This window comes from Centroberyx gerrardi, chromosome 14 (genome assembly GCF_048128805.1).
Source record: "Centroberyx gerrardi isolate f3 chromosome 14, fCenGer3.hap1.cur.20231027, whole genome shotgun sequence".
Lineage (NCBI taxonomy): Eukaryota > Metazoa > Chordata > Actinopteri > Beryciformes > Berycidae > Centroberyx > Centroberyx gerrardi.
Genome location: NC_136010.1, coordinates 29,909,451 through 29,936,593, shown reverse-complemented (window position 1 = coordinate 29,936,593; position 27,143 = coordinate 29,909,451). Strand labels below are relative to the sequence as shown.

The 27,143-nt window shown below is 39.4% G+C and overlaps 1 protein-coding gene across 1 annotated transcript in view; it reads left to right on the top strand.

The window, feature by feature from the left end:
• igsf21b (immunoglobin superfamily, member 21b) overlaps positions 1-26,572 on the top strand; it is a 33,602-nt gene extending 7,030 nt beyond the window's left edge. Inside the window, exons 5-10 of the mRNA XM_071901012.1 lie at positions 854-969; positions 4,029-4,548; positions 19,518-19,618; positions 23,909-24,101; positions 24,202-24,240; positions 26,496-26,572. Coding sequence (XP_071757113.1) covers positions 854-969; positions 4,029-4,548; positions 19,518-19,618; positions 23,909-24,101; positions 24,202-24,240; positions 26,496-26,572 — 1,046 coding nt within the window. The remainder of the gene's footprint in view (positions 1-853; positions 970-4,028; positions 4,549-19,517; positions 19,619-23,908; positions 24,102-24,201; positions 24,241-26,495) is intronic.
• The last annotated feature ends 571 nt before the right edge of the window (positions 26,573-27,143 follow it).

Sequence of the window (27,143 nt, the reverse complement as noted above, 5' to 3'; positions counted from 1 at the left end):
TCATTTTTTCCCCTACCAAATTGAAGAAATAATCTCCTACTATTCCTTTCATCTTTTAGATCCTACCTGGGAAATATGTACTTTAGTTGATGCAGCTAAATCATTTCACTTCTATTAACTTCACAGCTTAATTTTATCTTAAGTTTAATGTATTGGACAGAAGGCAGAGCGTATGCTGCCACAAGGACCTTTCTTCATGCGCTTCCTGTGGCATCAAGCACACACTAGCATGTGACAACTATGTTTTGATAAAACCACTATGATTTATTTACACATGGATTGGCCAGCAATGTCACACAACCATATGAACAATCTGTTAAACACAGTGCAATACTGAAATTTTACATGATGTTCCATTGTTAGTATAAAGTCTGGGTAAAATGCATCATTTCACGATTTTATCCTCTAAATGTTATTTTGGAAGCAAAGATTGATAGTTCATGACTTCAACAGTAAAGTATATTCCATAATGGGTTTTACTTTCACACAACTACTTAGTTTGTCCATGAGGGTCTCAACTATTTCAAATGGTTGTCCTGCATACACCTTACATCACTAAAAAGTAAACTTTCCAGGAATTTCAAAGAAAAAAAAAAGGGAAAAATGGAGACGGAGCACACTGACTATAATAGTATCATTGCAGGAGTTGCCTGAAATCGGCCTTGATTTATTAGCTCTCTGTTTATTAAGCACTGTATTCAGCAGTGTACCAAAGCCAGTTAATTCATTAAAAAAGTCATCTATGGTTTGAGGTCAAACAACGATTAAAAGGCTTGAAAGGTCAGTGCCATTATAGTGTTTTTTTGCGTGTGTTGGTTTTGTTTGTATTAAGTTAACTTACTTTTCTCTGCAGTACCTCCAAAGTCTATCTCAGTGGTTGCGGCGGACAGCCCAGCTCCTTTCAGCCGCTATGAGGCCCAGAACTTCACTCTGGTTTGCATTGTTACAGGAGGAAAGCCAGCTCCGATGGTGAGATGGAGCCTGTTTACCCTTAATCTCTCTTGACAGATTTAGTCTCCATTAAAATAAACTTTCTGTCACTGCTATGTGCTTTTGGTTGCTTAGGAGGAGGAGAAAGCCTCCGTAGAAATTGCTTCACGGAAAAAAAATCAAATTGCTTTGATAAATCCTGATTGAGTCTGGGAGGTGCCTTCCTACCTTCATTGAAGATATGAAATTGGAAGCACCACTGGAGGACTTCAAAATCAGAGTGATCAAAGAAAAAATGCCACAGCTCGAAAATCCTGCAGGAGCTTAAAAGTTTGAACTAAAATAGTTATTCACAACAGAGAGCAAGCCTTGGCCTGTAGCCCCCATAACCTCTTGGAAAATGTATTGGAAAATTAATATCTAAGGGATTAGAGGACAGTTGCATATGTGATACAATAAAAGTCCAGCAGTGAAAAGAGTGAAAAGTGGCTTAACATGTCCAGAATATCAACAAGACAAACAAGAGGAGCGATCTGTGCCCTTTTTTCCTTTTTCTCTGTGTTATCTACTGAACAGTAAATTGAACCAGTTTAACAGCACTCTTTGTGTGACCGGTGTAATCTCTGCCTTGCGTTTGATTGTTGTGGTAGTGGTGGATAATGATGATGGCACAAATCTTTCACTGGTCACACAACAATTTATTCTAAGCATAGACAGAGACAACAGCATCCAGTTATAAGGTGCCCAGCTGCACAACCTCCAGCTCCTCTTCCCAGGGAAGATCAACTGCTAACTAGCTTAATTATTTGTTTATTTTTTTGTTTATTTATTATTAGGATCCCCATTAGCTGTTCATGATGCCACAGCTACTCTTCCTGGGGTTCACTGGGGTATAGTAGCATGATGTACAGTGTCAAAACTGGATGGCAAAAATATAAAAATAAAAAGAAGATAAATAAAAGAAAACATCATTCAGTTCTAAGGTGCCCAAGTACACAACTTCCAGCTCTAACTGACAGTTAGACAGAGATGGGGTTGGGTGCATTAGCATAGCAATGTAATGTCAATGTACAATAAGTATAAAATATAGTTTTACAATTTTACACATTTTTAACAAGGTTTTACCATACTGGTCATATGATGTAATATATACATTAACAAGTATGACTTTGGCAAAACAAGTAATAATAATATATATAATATATATAACATAACATAACATAACATAATATAACATAACATAACATAACATAACATAGCACCCAGGTCACATAGCTAAATAGTGGAATAAACATTAGCTTCTTCACATCGATTGTTACAGCTATCTAACTTGGGATGCAGCAAAGTAACATCTAAATCTACTTACTGAAAAAACTGGAGAGATTAAGTTAAGTATCCATTAGTACAATTTACTGCAGAGTAAGACATCATTTCCCTTCAAAACCTCTCTTATGAATGATGTAATGTAGCTTGTCACATGCACTTGACGTGTCTGTGAATTAAAGAAACAAGCACAGATCCTGTACAGGCCCACAGCGCGTTCAATTCAAATCAGTTCAATTCAATTCAATTCAATTCAATTCCTACCATTACAGTTACCTACAATTAAAGTTTGTAGGGCAGCATATGTGTTATCAAGTTACTGTTTACAAATACGTTACTAACACATGCAAGTTTGGACCAAATTGTAGATTTTATTTTTTTTAATTGTAGAACTTTCATTTTCACACCGGGAGGCTCTGTGGGATTGAGTGCCAATGCTACTGGTCTACTGGTCTGTGCATCTCCACATGGCAGACATGACGTGATGTGCACATCAGGCACATTAGAGATCAATTTAGATAAATTTCTATAAATTGACCAACTTTTTATTTTGTGGCAGTGTGCCACAAATTAGCCTATATATGGGGAACACTGCATATCTTGTGTGTCCTCCTCCATGAGTCCCAATACCGCTTACTAGCAACAGGTTTTTTGTGAGCATATTGCTTGACATACTATATTTATTTATGCACAGTGAAGCTGTGGCGAGCTGTGTTTCCCCTATACATATATATATATATTGTATTGTGACGGGCCGCCACGGTAAATTCATGACCCGCCTTGCTAAAAATATTATTTTCCATAGTGTTTTTGGAGTCATTCAGTAGTGTCGGTGCTGCTGATATTGTGCAAGATTTTTGTTCTAATCAAATGTATTTCTGCCAAGACGCACCTTTATGATTGAAGTGACAAATAGTGACATGTGATCACGGACAGAGCGACAACCCCCACAGGGGAAACACTAACGTTTGGTATGTAGCTTGTGTAGGCTAACGTTAGCTACATCATAGCTTGCTTACCCATCCAACAAATGTAAGGCCAACTCCGCATCGGTCTTGAGTCCTAAGCTACCTCCACCTTTGAAATGCTGCAGCACTGTTAGGGTTTTGGAGCAGGCTTTGTGGGGTTTGTAAGGCTTTGTAATATTATGTATTAGGCCACACCCTTTGTGAAGTTCATGCCATACTGCTTATCCAAATGGACCAGTTTATAAATCATTTGTGTGTTTTGATCTCTTCTGCATGTGTATCAGATTTGGTGTAAAATGGTAAAAAATGAAAAGGGGGGGGGGGGGGGGGGGGGTACTCAAATATGGTGGACTTTGGTGGACCAAATTGTGGACAAATCTGTCGACTACACACACAGAAGAATATGTGTAGCAAGGAGGAGGTGCTAGTTTATACGAGTACTAGGAGAAGGGGGAAGTATTACTTGATAGGGGAGTAGACAGAGAGTAGACATCCTCTGAAGACAGAGGATCTACAAAAGCAGGAAAGAGGGACTATATAAACTGTGCATCAAGGCATGCATATGGGAAGTTGTAGTTTTTTGTCTTTCCTCAGGTAATAATACTATAAATTAATATTTTATGTAATTGTATCGAAGTGAATATTATTTATCTGTTTACATTTGAAAATCACACATTTACTTTTTCTGCTTCTATAGTGTTTTTGCCACAAAACTCAAATGCACAGAACCCCCCATACAGTTAAGGTCAGTGTGATCTTTTGAAATACTGCCAAGGTTTCTGCTGAACTGTCTTTGTCCCCCGTCAGGTGTACTTCAAGCGTGATGGCGAGCTTATTGAAGTGGTGCCCTCTGCCCAGTTGTCCTCCTCAATGGGAGACCTAAGCAAGGTCCTGGGCCTAAGAAAGAGCCGGGGCAGGGGTCAAGCTGGGCTCTGGAGCTCCAAGCCACTCAAGAGTCGAGACCTGGATGACACCAAGCTCCAGAGGTCCCTGTCTCTGCTGGAGCAGGAAGGGAAGCCGGCTCAGCTGGGCCAGGATGGCCCCGGGGTGGAGCGGGAGGGAGAGCTAGAGTTGGAGCCAGACCCTGTCCCAACCACTGAGGTGATCCCTGAGACCGTAGTGAGCCGGGAATTTCCCCGCTGGGTCCAGAGCACCGACCCACTCTACTACTTTCAGCATCGTCAGCAGGTGGCCAGTGATGGCACCATGGAGGTGAGAGCAATGCTGACCTGGAGTCTCAACCCCCAGCTGGACAATGAGGCTCTGTTCAGCTGTGAGGTCAAGCACCCGGCCCTGTCCATGCCCATGCAGGCTGAGGTCACACTTGGTGAGTGGAGCCACATCACACACAGGCTATGTTCACATGTACAGAGAATTCCGGTTCCTTAGATAACCTGGTTTTGGGTTGATGCATGTAAACATCATAACTGGGTTGGAATAACCAGGTTAACCTCATTCTCTGAGGTTTACTCTCATATTAAACTAGTTACTGTGGCATGGAAACATCTTAATGCTTTCACCTTTGATTTTCACTGTCTTCATGGTATTAAAGACACTCAATGCTATTAAACTGCTGCGAAACCTACCAGTCCAAAAGAAAAAGAACCATCTCCGCTTCATTCCTCATCATCCCTTCTCATTTCTGAGTGCTTTTCATCTTTGCAGGGCAACACCAATGTTCACTCTAGTTTTGGCTCGGAGCATGGGCGGAAATTACGGGGGGGACAGGGGGGCCCGGACCCCCCCTTCCTGGGAAAAACAGAGAGTTGTCCCCCTCAATATATCATTGTAAACATAACTATATAATTTTAAATAATATAATAATATGCATTGAAAGCACTTGTGCTAATTATAGACACAAAACAATGCGTTTTTTCTAAAGATTGCCCCCCCCCCTCATATGCCTCACAGTGGTTTGGTCCACTGCCTACCATCCCCGAACCCCCCCACACACACACATTAGCCCTCGGTACGAGTGTCTGTGGAGGATCTCTGGAAGTGTGTCAGTGGTGGCAGACCTCCAGCTGCTTCGCAAAGGTTAACTTAAAACAAACGATGTGTCAGACATTTTTCTTTACTTCTACCACTCAATAGAATAAAACACATTCACAATTGTAACCAGACTACATTTTGTTCGCTCCATTACCTCGCGGTTGAATCTTGTGCGTCAACGTATTGGTATGGGCCAGCCGCGTCTCCTAATGCATGTATGTCTATGGAGGCAGGAGGTCTATCCACAATTAAAATCATCATAACTCACTGAATTTTCGACCGATTTTCAAGCGGTTTGGTTTGTTACAAATGCGAGACATGCATTTATGATACAGGATACTTGGTTAAATTAAAATGCGGGTTTTCATACCAAAATTATCTTTGGTAGATGGTATCAGTAATATTTCTATAATAGGCTATTTAAGATTAACTTACCCTACGTAATTGGGTTCTAAGTATATTCTTTTTTTCTTACTGCATGTAAAATGGCTGCCACTATGTAATTTTGTTTATAATTTTGGAAATAAATGAAGACTTAATCTTAAAAAAGACCCTGAAGTAAGTTTCTGGCAGGCTTCATAGCGTTCTGGACTTTTACACATTGACAGCAAAACATTAGAGATCTGCTTTTTCGGGAAAACTAAATCTAATTAGGCATATATTAGCTTTAGTTCAGTTAATGGGTGTTGCATCTCACCTACTACTGTAAATAACCTGCATGCTGTGTGTGTGGGTGTGTGTGTCTATTTGTGAGCCAGCCAGGTCAGTTAAAATGGCAGAGAAAAGAAAAACAGACATCCGATCATTTTTCAGTGCACCGAAACGCCAAGTAGAAAGACCCCAGTAATATCAAAGGCAATTTGATAAAATCTTCATAAGAAAGGAATGAAGTGCTTATGGAAATGTTTCATAATGGACCTCTATATACATTTAATACAACAGTACTTTTGGCGACACCTTTGGTGTCCCCTTCAGGAATTGCTCTTGAGAAATTTTTCTGTTTATTGTCCCCCCCAACAGTGAAACGAAATATCCGCCCTTGGCTCGGAGGTGGTCACTTTCTTTGTTAGCACGCTTGCCTTCCTCTGAGTGATTAATCTGTTTCTTTTTCCTTGTACCACTCTTTTCTTTGTTTGTTCAGCCATGCTGGCTGTTGCTGCTCATGCTAACTAAAAAGTACTTCTTTTATTTAATGGTCCCATATCGTGTAAAACAGGATTTCCCTTGCCTCTTGAATTATAAAGGAGTTGGATGTGCTATCTAAACATCGTGAAAGTATCAAAACGCACGGTAGCCAACTAAATCCACACAATCCATATTAGAAAACAAAGGTTCGCTCATTATCATTTTTGTAAGAAATAATAGACTAACAAAGCATTTTTGGTTGAGCGGTTGTTATTGTTTATTACCGGAGAGTTTTCCCTGCCTCTCGCTGTCTGCAGCTGCCGGCTCTGTGGTGTCTCACATTTCACTCTTGAAATGGTTACCCAATCAGAACAGAGAGGTCGTTAATATTAGTGAGCCTTAAAGGCACAGCAACAAAAACAGCCTGTTTTTGGCAAGGCACAGAGAGATGCTGGAAAATGGTTAGTGTGTAAAAATGGATTGAGAGTGTTTTTGGTACATGACACCACACAAACAGCTTTTAATGGACCTCACCTAACCCTACATAAAATGGGCATCTGCTATTGATGAAGTAACCCAAAGGCTCATAGCCAATCAAATTTATTATGCACTGCTTGCACATACAATGTAGAAAATAGCACTGTAACATTAACTGTAAGTTATGTTAACTGCCATGTTTTTTCAAGTTTTGTCAATGAAGTCATATTCTGGGCATGATCAAAGTGAGGTCAAAGTGTGCCTATCAGCAGATATAAGAAGGGGCAAACCATCCGTTATTGGACCAATCAAACAGACCGACAACCAACAGTCATGGGCCTCCTGCTCCACTCCTCTCCCCCGTATCCCCTGGACAGAGGTAGTTGTCAGGGGCAAGAGAAAAACAAGCCGCCAGTCGGCAGTACGGGACATCTCCTCACCGCCTTCTGTTGTGGATCTCCAGCTGCAGAACAGATTCCAAGCTCTGGAGAGGATGCCCACGTCTAAGCCTCCCCACTCTCCCTCTCCTGACAGTCATCCTACAGCCACCTGTGTGCAGGCAAGCCCCAGTACCTCTGCTTGCTTTTCTACTGCTCCTTCCACCACTGCCCCTGCTCCTGCCACACCTGTTCCTCCTGTACCTGCTCCAGCTGCTCCTGTCTCTACTGGTCCAAGTTCTGCTGCTACAGCTGGCAATGCTGCTAGGCCAACATCTACCAGACCCCAGCGACCACAGTCCATCAGAACCCAGGGACCATCCAGCCCACCGCAGTCTGAACCCCCTCCCCCTCCTCCAACAACCATCGTCCTTGGTGACTCCATTGTAAGGGACATCAGGGTAAGGAGGGGCCACACCTATTGCTTCCCTGGAGCCTGTGTTTCAGATATTCTGGAACAGCTACCCACTGCACTACAACACCATCCTGAGTGCACCAGGATCATCATTCATATTGGTTCAAACGACACAAGGAAACAACAAACTGAAGTACTAAAAGAGGACTTCAGGCAGCTCCTAACTGCTCTGCTGTCTACTGGGAAGAAGATCCTGATTTCAGGTCCAATCCCCACCTTTGGTCTTGGCTATGGCAGCTTTTCAAGGCTTTTTTCCCTCCAGAACTGACTTAAGACAGAGTGCAAAACCCTTGGTCTGTATTTCATCGACAACTTTGATCTGTTCTGGAACCGCAGTGACTTTTACAAGGATACACTTCATCCCAATTGCACTGGTGCCCGCATGCTCTCTGCTAACATGGATTTTTGAGACAGTCCGTGCCCCCACAAGGTAACTGTAGCACCTAACTTCCACATACTACAGTCTAAGCCGGCTAGTTACTGTAACAATCCTAACATATACAGTATGTCTCTCCCAACTGTATTAATAACTTAAGACGGTTACCTTGTATGGTCACACCAAACTGTCACAAATCACTCAAGGGGCCAGGACTGCTAATCCCAGTCAGGATTAGTAACAGGCTAAGAGGGAAGTTAGTTACATCTGTCACTGTGCTCATCTAAAAAATCTTGTCCATATTAAGCCCACTGTGTCCAGTTCTGTCACTAACCCCTCTATATGCAACTTAAAACTGGCACTGCTTAATGTTAGATCATTGACTACCAAAACCTTTATTGTTAACGATATCATAACTACCAATAATCTAGACTGTGCTCTGCTCATTGAGACATGGCTTGACCAGACTGGCACCAAAGAGTTGATTGAAACATCACCTGCTAATTTCAACTTCCTGCACTGCACTAGAAACATTAGGAGGGGTGGAGGGGTTGCTGCTCTTTATGCAGACTATTTAGGTTGCAAAACTGTTTCTCTTGGTAATTTCTCAACTTTTGAATATCTTGCTGTGGTTAAATCTGTGTCGCCTGTCTTATTACTTACATTGTACCACCCTCCTAAACTCAGACAGGGATTCTTCGATCAGTTTGGTGAACTGCTGTCCACAATTTCCATTGATTATGACTGTATTGTTATCTCAGGGGACTTCAATATTCATATTGACAATTCCAATAATTCTGACACTAAACAGCTTCTGACTCTGTTAGAGACATTTGGATTTTCACAACATGTTACAGGACCCACTCACAAAAAAGGCCACACCCTGGATCTGATTATTTCTAAAGGACTTAATATTACATTCATATTATTAAATCCTTGATGTTGCAATCTCGGATCATTTCTGCATATTCTTTAACATTACTTGGGTCCCTATACATGTCAGTGAAACCAAAGTCACAAAAAAGCACTTTATTCATGCAAATACAGCTGATATGTTCATCCATGATTACACAAAGCTTACATTGCCCACCCTGTCATCATGCGATGTCATGGTGGACAACTTCAACTGTGTACTTAGACAGATCATTGACAGAATTGCTGACACACTGACTAGATATAATAAAGAAATGAAACTTGCAAGGCAATGTTACATCTCTAAACTAATAGATGATAATAAAAATAATGCCCAGTTCCTATTCCACACAATTGACAAAATTATAAATCCCACTAGATCAATTCCTGCTGAGTTCCTTTCTCTACATAAATGCAATGAGTTTGCCGCCTTCTTTCAAGAAAAAATCTCTCACATCAGAGACAATATTGTGATCTCTAGTTCAAATGGATCTGGCCCTTCCCTCCCTTCACCTCAGTGTGCCACCGTTGTAACCATGTGTCATTTCTCTTTGATTACCTCCTGTGATCTTGAAGAAATCATGCAACAGCTTAAGTCATCCACTTGTTCTCTTGATCATATCCCAACCAAGTTATTTAAGTCTGTCTTTCACTACCTGTCAAGTGATGTATTGCGTATTGTCAATGCCCCCCTACAGTCTGGTGTTTTCCCCTCCTCTCTCAAGCATGCTATCATTACACCCACACTGAAAAAGAACAACCTTGACCCATTTGTAATTAGTAACTATAGACCCATTTCCAATGTCCCCTTTCTCAGTAAAATACTTGAAAAGATTGTCTACAAACAACTGCATAGCTACCTATCATTCCATAATCTGTATGATGTGTACCAATCTGGTTTTAGAACTAACCACAGCACTGAAACAGCCCTCATTAGAGTCATTAATGATCTTAGGATCAACAGTGATGCAAACAGACTATCCATTTTAGTATTGTTAGACCTGAGTTCAGCTTTTGATACTGTTGACCATGAAATTTTAATTCACAGACTCAAAAATTACATCGGCCTATCTGGTCCTGTTCTTGACTGGTTTTCCTCCTACATAAAAAATAGGACTTTCTCTGTGTCTCTGGGTAATTTCATGTCTGACAATGCTGACATTTCCTGTGGGGTCCCTCAAGGGTCAGTCCTTGGTCCACTGCTGTTTAACCTATATATGCTCCCGCTTGGTTCCATCATACAGAAACACAATGGGCCTCATACAAGAACCACTCGTACGCACAGATTCGTTCGTAAATCACTCGTATGAGTGATTTACGAGAACTTGCCGCATTCACCAATTTTCTCGTATTTAGAATTTTCTCTTAGGTACGAACAAAATTTACGAGTGGTCCAGACCTGTCGTACGAGTCACGTACAATCAACCTGCCGTTCTCCAAAGCAAAAAAAAAAACGTTGTTGTTGACTAATGGATTGTATCTCTGTCACTTTGAAGAAATGTTGAGTTTGAATATATAAATGACTCTGTAAAGTAATGTATAATCATGTTGAGATTAACCAGTACAGTGGTTATAGTCATCGGAAAAATAGCAAGGGAGCACTGTTGGCTTTTTCAAAAGAAGGTAGTGCGTAATTTATTTTACCAGAGCCGCATAAAATCTCATAAGTATGCTATCCATCTGGGTTACATAGTAGCCTATAAGTGCGCTCAATACAAAGACAAAACAAAAAACACTAATTTGCCAGGTTATTTGACAAACATTCAGATGAGACAAAGGCAAGGTTAGATTGTATTGGGGGAAATACATTATAGAGGGAGATAAATCTGATTTCTAGGCTATTTTACTCCAGTTGATAACGTTAATGTGGGTACAAGTGAATCTAAACTTTAAAAAGAGAAATGGCTTTAGGTCTTACCAGGTGGAGGTGCAAGTCGCTGTCCAGGGCGACATCGCCACCTGACAGCTATATCGCCAATTATGGCAGCTATAGGCCTATTCTTTCATCTGTCTGTGTAACGGAGAATTCCTCCTGGCCCTCCTGTTATAGTCATGGATCGCCTTGCTTTTTGCATCTAATTTCATGTCAAGCCATTTCTTTTTTTATTTTATTTCTGTGACTGTGCCCTAATGACAAATCACTATAGTCCTATAATATTCCTATAATACTCCGATATGGACTTAAGAGTGTCTGTGGTACTCAATAGTGAGTTTATACTGACCTTATCATGGTATTTTTGTCTTCTGTAGTATCACTATAATATTCCTATAGGGAATTAGCTTTGTTGGGATATTTATTTAGTATTCATCTAAAATGTATAGGAATACTATAGTTGATTTTCGTAAGGGAACGCACAACTGCACTGCATTAACAGCACAAGTTATTTTCTCCCATTCCTTGGCTTTAGCAGGACCTTTGATTCCACTATTGAATTATATTAAATATTATATGCTTTGTTTGACTTATTTCTGATAGTAGGACTTCAGTCTCAGAGCTGGTAGACTTCTCCTTAGTCTTCCGTGTCATTTTTATGAATGAAGCTTCCCGACATATGGGCCGGACGCCTAACCTTATATAGTATTGTAGGGGCGTCAATTATGCTAATTGACTATTCTCATGAACGCGCGTTCATTTAGAACAGGTGGAATTCATCATGTTTACGCAGGTCATTTACGACTGTTTTCTGAAGATACGAGCGTTTGGTGAATCTGACGTGGCACACTCGTACGAGTCCACCTCACGAAAAAAGTACGAGAAATTTACGATAAAAATACGAAAATGTTCTTGCATGAGGCCCAATGTGTCCTACCACTCCTACGCCGATGATACGCAGTTGTACATCTCATTTTCCCCTGGTACTTTCAGTCCCGTAGACAAAATTATTAACTGCATTGATGACATCACCCACTGGATGTCTCACAACTTTTTACAGCTCAGCAAAGACAAGACTGAGATTCTAGTGGTTGGTGCTAAAGCTCAGAGGCAACAGGTTCATTCATATTTGGCCTCGCTGTCTCTGAAACACAATTAGCAGGTCAGAAATCTTGTTATCTTATTTTGGATGCTGATCTCAATTTTCAAAATCATGTCACTAATATTACCAGGACTGCTTTTTATCATTTAAGAAACATATCAAAAGTTAGAGGCTTCTTGTCCCAGTCCGACTCTGAAAAATTGGTCCATGCATTCATTTCCAGTCGCCTAGATTACTGTAATGCTCTATTCACTGGACTTCCCAAGAAGACTGTTGGAAGGCTGCAGCTTGTTCAGAATGCTGCAGCCAGAGTGATAACTGGGACAAGAAGAACTGAGCATATCACTCCAATTCTTCATTCACTTCACTGGCTTCCAGTACAATACAGAATTGATTTCAAAGTATTACTCATTGTCTACAAGGCTTTACACGGTTTAGCTCCCGAATACATCTCTGACTTGCTCACTGACTACGAACCAGCCAGACCCCTCAGGTCATCAGGCACTGGTCTCCTACACGTTCCTAGAATCAAAACTAAATCTGGTGAAGGTGCATTCTGTCACTATGGTCCCACTCTCTGGAACAAATTGCCTGATGACCTGAGATCTGCCACAACAGTGTCCTCATTTAAAGGCAGGCTTAAGACCTTCCTTTTTTCTCAGGCATTTGGTTAAGGATATGAGTGTGTGTGTGTGTGTGTGTGTGTGTGTGTGTGTGTGTGAGAATGTGTTTGTATACATGTCTAAATGATGCACTTTGTTATTTTCATTTTTAATGTGCAGCAAATTGAGTTTACATCTGTATGAAATGTGCTATATAAATACAATTTGATTGATTGATTGATTAAATTGGCCATGCGGTGTTGTGATAATCAGCTGAAATGCTTAAAAGTGGCTAGAATTTGAACAGGCATATCTCATGTCCCATTTCAGGTCTAGTCATTAACTTTTGGTGGAACTTTTGGAAAATCTGACATGTGGAACTGACATATTGACAATTGCATAGTGTTGGTGGAGGTATGCGCTCTACTGAGTGTCATCTAGTTATTATTATTATTATTACAGAAGAAGAAGAACAAATGGCAGGTTTTATATAAATGCACAAAAGAGAACCCCTTAAATCAGACACACTGGTTGGGAGTGCCAAGACAGAACTAATTGAAAAGGGAAGCCATGTGAATCCTTTAGATGTGCAGTTTCACAAGATGGGACTAAATGAGACGCATAATGAGAGCTGCTGAGATTCAAATTTCAACACAAACACATTATTATGAAGGAGGAATTCAAGGCTGGCTGCAAAGGATTAACAGGAGCATGCCATTCAATTAATTTATTCAAATTTTTATTGAAAATGATAGAACTCTGACCTCCTGAGCCCTCAGCAGAGTTTGTACTGGTTCAGTTCAGCTGGTTTATACCACCTTTCAATGAAAAGGAGGTGGACATGTACTTTCTAGTGAGCTAATCACAAAAAAAGGCTAAGTCAAAAAAAAAAGTCAAGTCAGTCAAGTAAGCTAGTTTGACTGTTTTGGCCTGTGTTTTGAATGGATTTTGTCTTTATCAAGTTTTAACAGAATTAGGTAGCACTACTACTACTCTGAAGAAGAACAGTGGTTCTTAATTGAGTGACACCATGATGAAGTCATAGTATGCAATCCAGGTTGTTCTATGCCTACAACCCTGTCATAACATCTATTACATCCCACTTTGTGGTCTCTGAGTTGGGAAACAGTTTTCTAAACCTTTTATAGTTGCTTTAGCTAGGCTTAACATTCTCCAAAACGTGTGTGCGTGCATTGTGTGTTTCATTCATCAAAAGAAACCATAGTCCTCCATAAAAAAGGAATAAAGCAAACCTAGTAGCCACACTCATGGGAATGTTGGGGTTGATGAGTGGTGTGGTGTTTTTTAATGGTGTGACTGTGGGATTTCATGTTTCATGTCTCTCTCTCTCTCTCTCTCTCTCTCTCTCTCTCTCTCTCTCTCTCTCTCTCCTCTCTCTCTCTCTCTCTCTCCTCTCTCTCTCTCTCTCTCTCTCTCTCTCTCTCTCACACACACACACACACACACACACACACACACACACACACACACAGCAATTATGCAGAATGCTTATCCTACCCTCATTATGTAAAGCACCATTAATTCATTGATTGTTTATTTGATCAGAGAGGCTTTTCTCAGATTGGTCTACATGTCTCCTGACAATTTTTACATGTAGGCTTCAAAAACAAAATTACATGCATTTTAACTCAAGTCTCTGCAAAGCGTGATGAGAAGTGTGATGAGTTTTGGGTATTCTTTACCAAAAAGGTTAAAAATATAACACTTCAGATTTCCCCTCCTTATCTTATTGGGACTTATCTGTTATGTAAAAAAAAATTCATCTGTTTGGTTTTAAGTTTTGAGCCCATTTCCCATAATTTTAAAGGAAGCTGTCTGCTGTAGGACATGATCTACCTGCTGCTCCTACAACGTTCTTGGCACAGTAGACTGACTGTCTACAGCACTGGATGGGTATGTCTGCTCTTGCTGCTGCAATAGCCTAATTTCCCTATGGGGATCATTAAAGTTTCATCTTATCTTATCTTATCTTATCTCAGCACTGCAAAGCAAAAGCATTGTTTATCTCATCATCTTACTGAGCAAACATCACCTCTGGTGTCCTTCAGGGTTCAATTCTAGGTCCCATCCTCTTCTCTCTCTACATGCTTGGCAACATCATTTGTAAACATGTTATGTCTCTTGCTATGCAGTCTACACCCAATTATACCTCCCATTGAAACTTAGTGACCCAAACTGCATAATCACTCTCAAGAATTGCTTTGCAGACATCAAGTGTTCGATGTCTCAAAACATTTTACAACTCAGTGAAATCACACGGGAAATTATTAACTCCATAATCTTAACTCCATAAATTATATTCTAAAAACTGTTATACTATGTACTCCAATAACACCATGTGGCCAGAAAACCTAGGAGTGACTGACTTTTGAAACACTGGTGCAGTCCTACTTCTTGCAACTGAGAAACATCAAAAACCAAGTTGTTATTATCCTCTATAACTTTAGAGGTCATTCATGTTTTCATCTCATATTGTTTCAACCACTGCAAAACTGTCAAATCTTGCTTCAGTCAAATGTCTCTCTCACATCTCCAGCTTACTCAGAATGTAGCAGCTAAACCAAGAGACCAGATCTTCCAAATTTAAGCATCTCTGCACATGGTTTCACACTGGATTTAGAGATGATTTTCTGATTTTACTGATCATGTTTAAAGTACGGCTAGGTTTGGCCCTACCTATATTGTAGACCTCTTAGTTCTTAGTCTTAGCCTATCTGACTGTCCACAGTCTAGACTCAAGACTAAAGGTGATTGATTCTGAAATAAATATGATGATAAATATGATGAAATATGATTCTCTCTCTGATTGACTCAAGACTAAAGATCAATTTACCATCAGGGCTCCTAGACTGTGGAATGTCCTAACTGAGGAACTTAGGCCAGCTAATTTAGTACCATCTTTTAAATCACCTCAAGACTTTGTTTATGTAATATTATTATTATTATTATTATTATTATTATTATATACACTGCCCGTCAAAAGTTTGGGGACACCTAGCTTTTGAAAACGCTTAATAAATAAGCATTTTTTTCTTTGTCGGTTTGCAATAACTTAACCCCATTAAAGACTAACTAGATTTAGTTTGAGAAAAAAAAATCATACATGCAAATATTTGTGATGATAACACTAAAACAATGAAACTGAACATGAAGCTGAGTGTTGAATAAATGTATCCAAAGTATTAGTAAATAGCTATTTTATGTTAACAAAAACATTGTAGGCATTTTTTCCCTTACTTCTTCATTGAAAAATAACAGAGAAAATCAAATAGTACTTTTAAAATTTTGAAAAGGCAAGGTGTCCCCAAACTTTTGACGGGCAGTGTATAGCCATGTAATATTGAGTGGGTGTTAGTCGTATTACTGGATTAGGAGAGCATAAATTTATCAGAGAGAGTAATCGAAAAATAGTTTTCCCTGGGCAAGCTTTTACCCACAAAATTAATTAAAGCTTTCTGGGAAGTAAGCCTACACAGTGAATGATAATGAAAAAACAAAACAAACAAAACACAACAGCCACACCATGGCACAACTAAAAAGGACAGGATAGCAGCTTGCTCTCTTAGTGTTAATCATTCTAATCTGCCTTGCCAAGCTGACAATGACTCAAATACAGAATAACTCAATGCTGAGAAATAGCTTCATCAGTCAATGTCCTGTCAGAAGCCAGTAGGTCTACCAAACATGGAATGATTAATCATGAAGTGATTTGGTCCTGGATGGACTGGTGGAGGGACAGAGAAAGGCTGTTGCACTTAAGCATGAGTCCAAAAATCTCACCAACCCACAGGCAGAGGTGGGATGTAAGTAAAAATACTTAATTACTGTACTTAGTAAGTAACTTTACTCAAGTTTTTCTTTCACTGAAGACTTTTTACTTTTACTCACTACATTTCAAAAGAAAAATCTGTACTTTCTACTCACTACATTTTCAAAACAGACTCGTTACTCTCGGGAAATCATCAACTGATTTTCTAAAAAAAAAATATTTTCAGCATCAGACGGCTTCCATCCCGGAAGCAGCTGATCAAGAGCCAAATGTGATTGGCTGCTTGTTCAGCAAAGCAACACCAAAAATTAGGGAAAGGGACAGAGAGAGAAGCAGCACAAATAAGAGAGAAGCAACAAGAGAGAGAGAATTAACGTTAGTGAATTCAGCTGCTAGGGTTCACATTAGTGAGTGAGTGAGTTCACATTTGAGCTGCAGACGCTTTCTCATCTGGGATTCAGAGGAACACTCAACAGAAAACCAGTTTAGAACATTAGAAATTACTTTTTTAGAGAACAACTTTTACTTTTATACTTTAAGTAAATTTAAGTCCACATACTTTGATACTTTGACTTGAGTAAAGGATTTGAAATGGTACTTCAACTTCTACCAGAGTATATTTTTAAATGAGTATTTGCACTTTTACTTGAGTAGGTGTAACAACGCATTATGTAATAACACGACAAAATGTAATACATTTTCACTTCATTATGTAATAACACCCACATTTTGTAATAATCTGCCGCATTTTGTAATACACAGCTTGAACGCAATATGTAATAAATTTCCGCACATTTTGTAATAAATTATTACATATTGCGGTGGTTATTACAAAATGTGGGAGTTGCACTTTTTTTATGATGAAAATGTAATAATACAGTGTATTATGTAATAACCAACCATGGATGGAACCAATGGATGTCTTCGTCTGTGCACGTTATATTTTTAACAATTAAGCTAAATAAAACTTCCCAAATATTAAATTAGACCAGCGTTATAGTTGACTCTGATCTTAGTCTAAATAGCCACATAAAAGCAGTAACAAGATCAGCTTTTTATCATCTTACAAATACAGCCAAACTCAGGGACTTCATGTCAAAAACCGACCTGGAAAAACTTATTCACGCTTTTATTTCTAGCAGACTACTGTAATGGTCTTTTGACAGAGCTCCCCAAAAAGACCATCAAAAAGCTTCAGCTTATTCAAAATGCAGCTGCTAGAGTTCTTACAGGGACCAAAAGGTCAGACCACATCACCCCGTGTAACAACGCATTATGTAATAATTTATTACAAAATGCGGGGAAATTTATTACATATTGCGTTCAGGCTGTGTATTACAAAATGCGGCAGATTATTACAAAATGCGGGTGTTATTACATAATGAAGTGAATATTTATTACATTTTGTCGAGTTATTACATAATGCGGTGTTATAATGCGTTGTTACAGTAGGGAATTTGTGTACTTCTACCGCCAGGTGTGAAATAACATCATGTCATGAAGAATTTGCACACTGCTGAATAACAGGGAAAATATCATTTTCACTAAGACATGGAAAAAATATTTTATTTTTAATTTCAGATGCTAAAAAAAATATAACGTGCATAGTGCTCTAAACGTATCAAGTATTTCGATCATATCTTCCTCAGAGACACAATATTACAGGCAAACTCATCACATATATACAGTATAGGAAACACACACTGGTATCAATTGGCATCAGTTACTTTGGGCACCGACCTACAGAAAGTGACAATGTCAAATGTCTATAATTGGAAAAGTTATCAAAGCTACGGTAGGTTTACACTAAGTTTATGTCCACAATGTTCAACAATGGCCTGCATAGTTTCTGCATGACAGCACTATATTCACTTTATACTTTTTCAGTATCTGAAATAAAAAACAACAACATATATATGCCCATAGCCTATATATGCAGTTTTTGTATTGCTAATTTAGCATTAGTGTCTGTTCATTACAGCAGGATGTTTGTTTGAATCCCTGTCTGTCCTCTGAATCTGTTCAGTGCAGCAGAATGTTGCTCATCCAGTTTCATAAAGTAGTTCAGAGTGAGAATGAAGAAATATAGTTTGATTCATAAATAATAATAATAATAATAAACTTTATTTGTATAGCATCTTTCATACAAGAAATGCAGCTCAAAGTGCTTTACAACAGAGAAATTACATGCACCAAGTGCTTCACATAAAGATAATGATAGTGAGAATAAGATAAAGAGGAGAATAAAATACATAAAATGCATCTTCACATGAAAATAGACATAGAATGAGCATAACATAAGATGGAAAATAAAACCCACTGAATAACAATAGTAAAAATATGAGGAATGCATAACATAAGATGGAAAATAAAATCCACTGTAAAATAATAATAAAAATAAAGTTAAAAAATAGAGTACATAGGATGCATAAAATCAAGTAAAATACAAATTTTAAAAGAAGTGCAGCAGTGCATAAGTGCGAAGCAAAGTGAGAAAAAAAAAAAAAAAAAAAAAGTTTAAGGCCTGTATCTGGAAAGTCATGTCACATAAAGACATGTTTTCAATGTATAATTGATTGTTTAGTGTCCCCCAGTGTTCATGCAGTACATGCTAACATTCGGTGAGTTTTGAGTGAGATTTTTTTCCTGTTTATAATCGTTTTTGCCTATGGTTGTTTATGGTTGTGTTGATAAAAGCCTATGTTTATGGTTACATAACATCTAGGTTGATTTTTTAAATATATCAATATGTTTTTACAATATGTTTTTATACTTGCTATACTAGTTTAATGCTTTAATATCTCAACAATATCAATGGCGATAATTACAAAATAAAAAACAAAACTAACAATTTGGGGTATTTTTAATGTTTCAGTCTAAACCTCAACCACTTCCGGCGAAGCCCTGCCCACTTCCAAATTTATTTAAATACATATACAAATAATTTGGTTGGTTGAAAAAGGACACTTTTTCCCTATTATTCAGAAGAGTGCGAATTCCCCATGTATTTCTCCATTTCACTTTGTATTGGTGAAGGGAAATGAAAATTTAGCAAAGTGAAATTTTCACTTGACACATAGTGGGGTCCACCATCAACATATAGGTTGAAAGAGTCAGACAACGTTTTGAAAATGTTCAAAGTATCATAACAGTTTCAATGGCAGTCCAATGTGTTTTTTTTTATTTTTCTCCCAGCTGCTCCTAGAGGGCCTAAGCTGTCAATGAGCCCCAGTAAGGCCAAGGTGGGAGACACTGTCCGGATTACTGTCCAGGGCTTCCAGCTAGGGTCATCTGCGGTAAGTTTACAGCAAACTGATTCTTTGTACAACCAGCATAGCTTGTGAGTGGGAGGTTGGAAACAAATACTATTCAAAGGACAGTTCCAGTGTGATCAGAGTTTTTGCTCATTTACAGACGATAGCTGGCCTTATTGACAGAAGGCGGGTCCTAAAGTAACTGCAGAGAATGTTAGCTATTGGTTGAAAGATTTATTTTGGAGAGGAAAACGCATATAAGGTCAGGGTTCAGACATTTAGTACCCAGAAACGGTATCTTGTCTATTCTTGTTTTACATGCAGAAACTGGAAGTAAGACACCCACTCCTGTCTCCTCTCAGCTGTTTTTGGTGTTCTCGAATGTGTGCATAAATATCAAACAGTGAATGGAACTTCCTTCAAAATGTTGGCTTCTCATTCACAGTGATGAATTACCTTTACCGACTGAATTAGAGTTGTTTTCTGTGCAGTTTGGAATTGATGGGAGTGAATGAGGCCGAGAGGTATGGTAAAATTGATTTAAAAATATCTTTAATTGTGGCACATGCATGTAAAAACAGTCAGAAAACGTAAAACTGGAACTGTCCTTTAACAACACTGAGAAGTACCAAAGCATAGAAACATACATACAAACATACAAAAACATAGAAGGAATATAAGATGGCACATTTTAAATAAACTGTTGTTCCATAAAGTGTACTAGTTCTTTTGTCTTCACTTTCTACTGTAATGGATGTCCATTTTACAGGTGCTACATGTAGCATATTAACAGCAATAAATCATTACCACATTAATTCTGGCACATTAGTATAATTACCATAAACAAACAAGACTATCGCTGAGAACATGGGGAGGGAAAGTGTCAACTTGAGCCTTTTGCTGGTTGTGTAAAAAAAAGGGGTTTTTAATAATTCATTATAAAGTAGTAACAGCTTGAATTTTCATATATCAGACATTTTAGGCTCGAAGTCGCATCAGCTTTGAATAAGATGAAACAACAATGTCGCAGGGCTGTTAGACTCTTGTGTCGTGTTTTTTTTTTTTTTTTTTGTAAAGGCTTAACAGTGCACAGATACAGACAAGCTTTGTAGTCTTTGTAGATTACTACTACTGCTACTACTACTACTACTTTGTAGACAACTACAGAATTGCATTTTAATGCCACCAGATCATAATAATGATAATAATAATGATCCATGTGAAAGCTTTCTGAGTTTTTGGCAATGGCAGATGGTGGAAGGCCGGTGGAAAAAATCACTTCCAACATGTTTATCCTCTTCAGTGAAGTGAAAGACGGCAGGGAGGGGAAGGGGCTACAGGAAGCAACAGGGTCTTAATTTGGAAAAACATTAACACTAACAATACCACTGGTGTGAGATAGAGGCTACCAATCATCTCCACCATGATCTCATTTGTTTATAGTAATTATATCAAGGTATCTCAGCTTTATATTAATGAAAACAGCAGTTGTATACCTATTGAAATGGGTTGGTTTGAGCACTGTGCCAATATTAGCTTAGACATAATCAGCCACATAAAAACTCATACAGATAGCAGCCACAGAATAAGCCTAGACATGCAGAAACCAGGAGGCAGCCCTATGCTGGGTTCCCAAGGGCAGATTTCTATGTTAATACTGTCGAAGCTAAGGTAGGAGAAGAGACAAAAACATCTCCACACAAACCTTTCTAAAACTGTATGGGTCAAAACCTAAAATAAGTCATGGGAGCGTTTTTAGTGGGTCCTCATGTCACAAAAGTGGTAACATGTTGTAATTAGTCTTGATCTCAGGCTTAAATATACTCTTTTCTCTCTTGAGCTGAAACAAGTGTCACTTAGCAACATTAATTTAGCTTTTAGAAATTTTAATCAAAACAACACAGCTGCAGCAAAAATCTTTCCATCAAAGACCCATAAAGGTGAAATATATTATGGGTGGCATGCCCCTTTAAGAACCTCTGCTATAAACACATTATCTACATGCAGTTTATGGAGTAGAAAAACAGTGTGTGTATGCCCAGCAACAATACTTTTCAATCCACAATTATAATGATTCAGTCATTATGTGGAGGCAACAGTTGTTTAAAATTCATGAGCTCAAAGATAGTGGCATTACACATGACCCAATCAAGCTATAGGTGTTCAATTACTCATGTTCATCTGTGTAGGAAGGTACTTCTAAATATTAGAGGATTATGGTAGTGGATTGTTGTGTAGGGTGACTCTCTCTGTCTGTTTCCACTCGGGTTTTAGATCTGGTGCAGAGCTAATTTTATGGTTAGGGTTCATCCAGTAGTTTCATAGTGTTTTGCCTTGGACCGAGAGAGATATTTTCACATTGAGGAATTGCCATACTGGGCAGCTCCCAGTGTCAATGTGTGGAACTGTTCGAATGTGAAGTATTGCACACAATGTAATCAATGTGCTATTTTTATATACCAGAGAGTATACAGTGTAGGGACAGCCAGGAGCAGAAATCCTGCAGCAGGAAGGGGTTTGATTTGGAGAATACATCATGCAATGCACTTGGACACATCATCAGTGATGTAACCTGGGGTCATTGAGTGTTTCGGGTCTTTCAATAACACCCTCGCCCAAGCGACCCATGCAAGGGTGATCAAGCCGCGGCTTGTGTCCAAATAGCACTACTACTTCACCCAAGGATCGCTCCTCCTGATCCACAATCCCCTAGCAACACTTTCGGCTGCCCCTGTCACTAGTTTGGTAGCCCTCCGCCTGCTGGCCCCTGTCACGCCCAAGAAGCTGTAGGCCCTGGAGAGGGACTGCCCAGCGAACCCCCTGCACCCAACATCTCACTTGCCACCCGTTGCTGCGGCACTGCTCCACCAGTATGGCATACTTTGCCTTTTTCCTCTCATTGGCCTCCTTGATGCAGACGGTAAGTTCCAAGGATGACCTGCTTGGAGGTTTCCGACGGCAGCACAATGTCTACCCTCAGTGATGTCAATGCAATGTTTTCTGGGAACTTAAGCTGCTTCCCCAGGTCAATTTTCAGCTCCAAGTCATCAGTTATGTGAAGGCCAGTGGAGGAGGTCCTAGCTAGCTGGCTAGCCTTCAGGACTTGGTCATGGCGCCAGCGGTAGCGCCCCTCACCCGGGGCTATCGAGCAGTAGCTGAGCAGAGGATATGCTCAAGGGTACCCCTCTTCAGGCACAGAGGGCATGACAGTGACTCAACCTTCCCCCTACAGAACAAGTTGGACAGGCTTGGTAGGACATCATAGACAGCCTGAATCATGAATTTAATACGATGGGGCTCAGTTCTCGCTCAAGGACACTTTGGATGGATTTACACCATTATACTAGTTATGGTGTTAAAGGTCCTGTATCGTGTAAAACGGGATTTCCCTTGCCTCTTTGATTATAAAGGAGTTCGATGTGCTATCTAAACATTGTGAAAGTATCAAAACGCACGGTCGCCAACTAAATCCACACAATCCATATTAGAAAACCGAGCCTCTAAACGAGCCGTCTGGACTTCCGTAACTTTGTGGCATCACAAAGGTTCACTCATTATCATTTTTGTAAGAAATACTAGGCTAACAAAGCATTTATTTCAAAGCGGTTGTCATTGCGTATTTACCAGAGAGTTTTCCCTACCTGTCGCTGCCAGGCTGTGGTATCTCACATTTCACTCTTGAAATGGTTAGCCAATCAGAACAGAGGGGTCGTTAATATTAATGAGCCTTAAAGACACAGCAACAGAAACAGCCTGTTCTTGGTAAGGCTCAGAGAGATGCTGGAAAATGAACGTGTAAAAATGGATTGAGAGTGTTTTTGGTTCATGACACCACACAGCTTTTAATGGACCTCAAGACATAAAATAAAAGACTGGAAAGTGTAGAATATGGGACCTTTAAAATGTATGTAAAAATACAAATGTTTCTACAATACATTCAGATGCAAATGAAGCCCCAGTGTAACATAATCCATTAATGATTCTTTCAGGGATGATAGTGACCGCCCCTTTTATTGCTTTTATTGTGACCATTGTTTTTCCAGGAAAAGTCGACTGAGCTCTGTGTTCTTTTCCAGCATTTCCTTGCTTCACATTCATACAGTTCCACACATTCACACTGGGAGCTGCCAAGTACAACCACAGTCTTCTACTGTTGGTCACTCAGCAGCTCCACTGGAGCAGTTGGTGTAAGATCCTTGCTCATGGTAGTTGTTGAGGAAGGGGAGAGTGTTAGTCTTTCACTTTCTCAAGCCACCTTTTCCCAGTTAGTCCAGGGATTTGAATCAGCGACCTTCTGGTCACAAGCCTGCTTCTGTTTGGCCCTGTCTACAGAATGAGGTGTTTCCTGAGCCACTGTTCACCTGGACGAGGGTTGGTGGGCATCTGCTGGATGGCAGAGAAGAGCATGATGGGAGGGAACTCATCCTGGAGCGAGTTCCTGCCGAGCTCAATGGCTCCATGTTCCGCTGCACGGCCCAGAATCCTCTGGGCTCGACGGACACCCACACCCGCCTCATTGTATTTGGTGAATCTGTTTGTAGGGGGATTATTTTTGATAATCATTCATATAATTTGTGCATTGCACTCACAGTGAATGTGATGTTTTATGTTTTATATTTTTACAGAGAACCCAAGACTTAAGAAAGGAAGAGAGCATTTCATCGGTAAACAAAGGACGTCTTACAACTGTTAATGCAATAACTTCCCATTAACGTAATAAACGATTAATGCAATAACAATTAGTAGCTAATAGTGTAACAATTTGGTTAATGTAGTACAGTGCATTGAGAAAGTGAATGTGAGAGCAGAAACAGTACCATGAAGTCTAAGGCACTGTCTGTAGGATTATGAGACAGAATTGTGAGGAGGCATAGGTCTGGGGAAAGGTATAAAAAAAAGAAGTGCTGGGAGTTCACAAGAGCACAGTAGGCATTTATGTATTTCATTTTCAATACATTTGTAAAAAATTATTAATAAATTTACAAAAATTGTTTAATCCATTTTGAATTCAGGCTGCAAAACCACAAAATGCACTAATAAACTCATGGGGGTTGAATACTTTCTGAAGGTACTAAGTTTCCCATTAATGTACTAAAATTTACCTGCCATTCCTGTCAATGTGAGAATTATTATTCTCGGGTCTACAGTAAGTAACAGTCAAAAGTCAATACACTGTCATTCATTAGCAAATTTGGTTATTAACATTATTAAGATGCTATGTTTAAAGGCATACTGAGCAGGATTTTCCCCCTTGAAATAGCATAAACTCATCCAAGAATGATCCTACTCAATCATTACTTGTGGCCCATTGGTAGTCTGTGACAGTGTCTGTGTTTGCGGAGATGCTGACTTCTGCCGGGGGCATAAAGTGGCAAAGTCAGGTCAGTCACTCAGTCACTCACTCATGGACCGTTTGCATGGAGCCTGCATTTCATCAGATGGCCTCTAGAGGGAGTGCCATGGGTCTGCACAGGATCTGTGCTTGTTTATTTCTGAATGTTCGGGATGTTTCTGGGCGTCAACCTTTTGGTAGTGTGTGTGCCCACCTGCAACCGATACCACTGCTAAATCGTTTTATATCTAAAAGCCACGCTGGCTACAGCAGCGGTCCCAAATTTTAATACAGAGTAACTGGAGTTCTGGTCAGAGCTAGTGTGTGTCGTGGGCTGGCAGCTAGCTACCGTTGTTAGCATAGCATCTTTGTAGTAGAAAAACTGATAGCTAAGCTAACTCGCACCTACCTGTCCAACAGAAAACAGGCCAAGTCTGCATCGGTCTTCATCCCCATTCTCTGCTTCAATACTCGCCAATGGTTGAAAGCCAACCTCAGATTCACTCTCGTTTTAGAATGTACATTGTCTGCCTGCCGTTTAGCCTCGCTGTACTTTTTTACTGGTTCTGGCAGGGAGGAGGGGTCAAAGTCACAACCAGCAAAATCCTACTCAGTATGCCTTTAAAAGTAATGATATGCAACTTTTTCATTTAAATAAAAATGAAATCTTGAAAATGAATCTCTATCACTGTTCGATACCATACACTAGTGATTCAACCTATTTCCAGTTCATTAAGCTTTTAACCACCAGGGGGTCCCTCTTTCCCTGGAAAAATCAGCTGCACAGGAACTGTGTTTTATGTTTATGGAAGGTAGAAGAAATATAAGAAGCCCCAGTCTACATGGAGTGTCTTTATTATTGTGTTGGTGCAAAACACCAAAGCAATGACTGATTATCACTTTAAAAATTGATGGATATATATCTACTTTGATGATTAGTTATATGTTTGAAAACTTAAAATTTCAATGTTTCCATTAATGTCATAAAACCCAATAATGTAATAATTATCCCATTTACAGGAAAATGTTTATTACATATAGTAGCTTTCATTACATTAAAGGGACATTTGTTGCGTTAACAGAATTTTTATATCATTAGCTGAAAATTGTTATAATGTGAATGGTTTATTGCATTAATGGGAGGGCTGCAGTAGAGGGTAAAGCCACCTAAACTCATTTTTACCCACCTTTTTAATAGAGAGAATAGAGTTTACCACTTTTTAGGCTGACAGAAATGTTTGAAACAGAAATGTACTGTATATATAGTATGCATCTTGGTAAGTAGCATCAAACCGATATGAAGATAGGATCTTATAAGGGGAAAAAAGCACAAGTTAATGCTTTTATGAAAATGTAATAATTTTTGTTTTGAATGGTTGTTGTTTGCTATGTTTGCTATAGTTTACCCTCCTTTTTATCTACCACTACACCACTGGTTAATTGGAAGTTATTACATTAACAGCCGTAACAGGCACTGTCAAGTCATAATTCACTAAGGTAATAAGGGGGACTATGTATTGGGTATTAATCTTAATTTCTATAAGTGCTCTAATAATGCATGAAACCCTTGTTTTTGTCCAGCCACAGATGCGGCACGCCATCACCAGTCACTTGGATTAACCTCCATTTTGCTGCTGCTGACTTTAACATCAGAGCTGACGTGACCAACCTAGGAAGCTTGGCTCCTCTTCCACTAATGTCGCATCCCACATCTATCTGTGGCACCTACTGTAAAATAACCCCTTGGCAGTTTTGCAGCTACAGAAGGATGTTCTAGGTAGAAGCACATTCGCTAAACCTCCACCCAGTTGTCTGCAGCATTCAGTACTGCTGGAACATTAAAAGTGTAGAACTTCAAACCTGGAAAAGCCCCACAGGCTTGAGACTGCTGGTATGCTTTTCTGAAATGCAGCATGAGAAACAAAGCAGTGGTCAAAATGCAAACTTGTAGAAGATGCCAGTCAATCTTACTGCGTTCACATTGTAAGCAACTTGGTTGATGGGTTGCTGTATTCTGCCTGTGTGAGCAAGGAAACAAGAGAAATAAGCCAATAAGTCATGTAGTTTTTGTTTCTATGGTATTGCCTTTCATAAAATTACATTGTTTTGATGAGTTAATAAAGCTAGCTAGCATACCATCGACCCCAACCCAACGGAACTGTTCTACAAGCATCGTTTTCAGAAATATAGTTTTTGAAATAAAAATTGTAGAGAACTGGGAAGCTTTGAATAGCT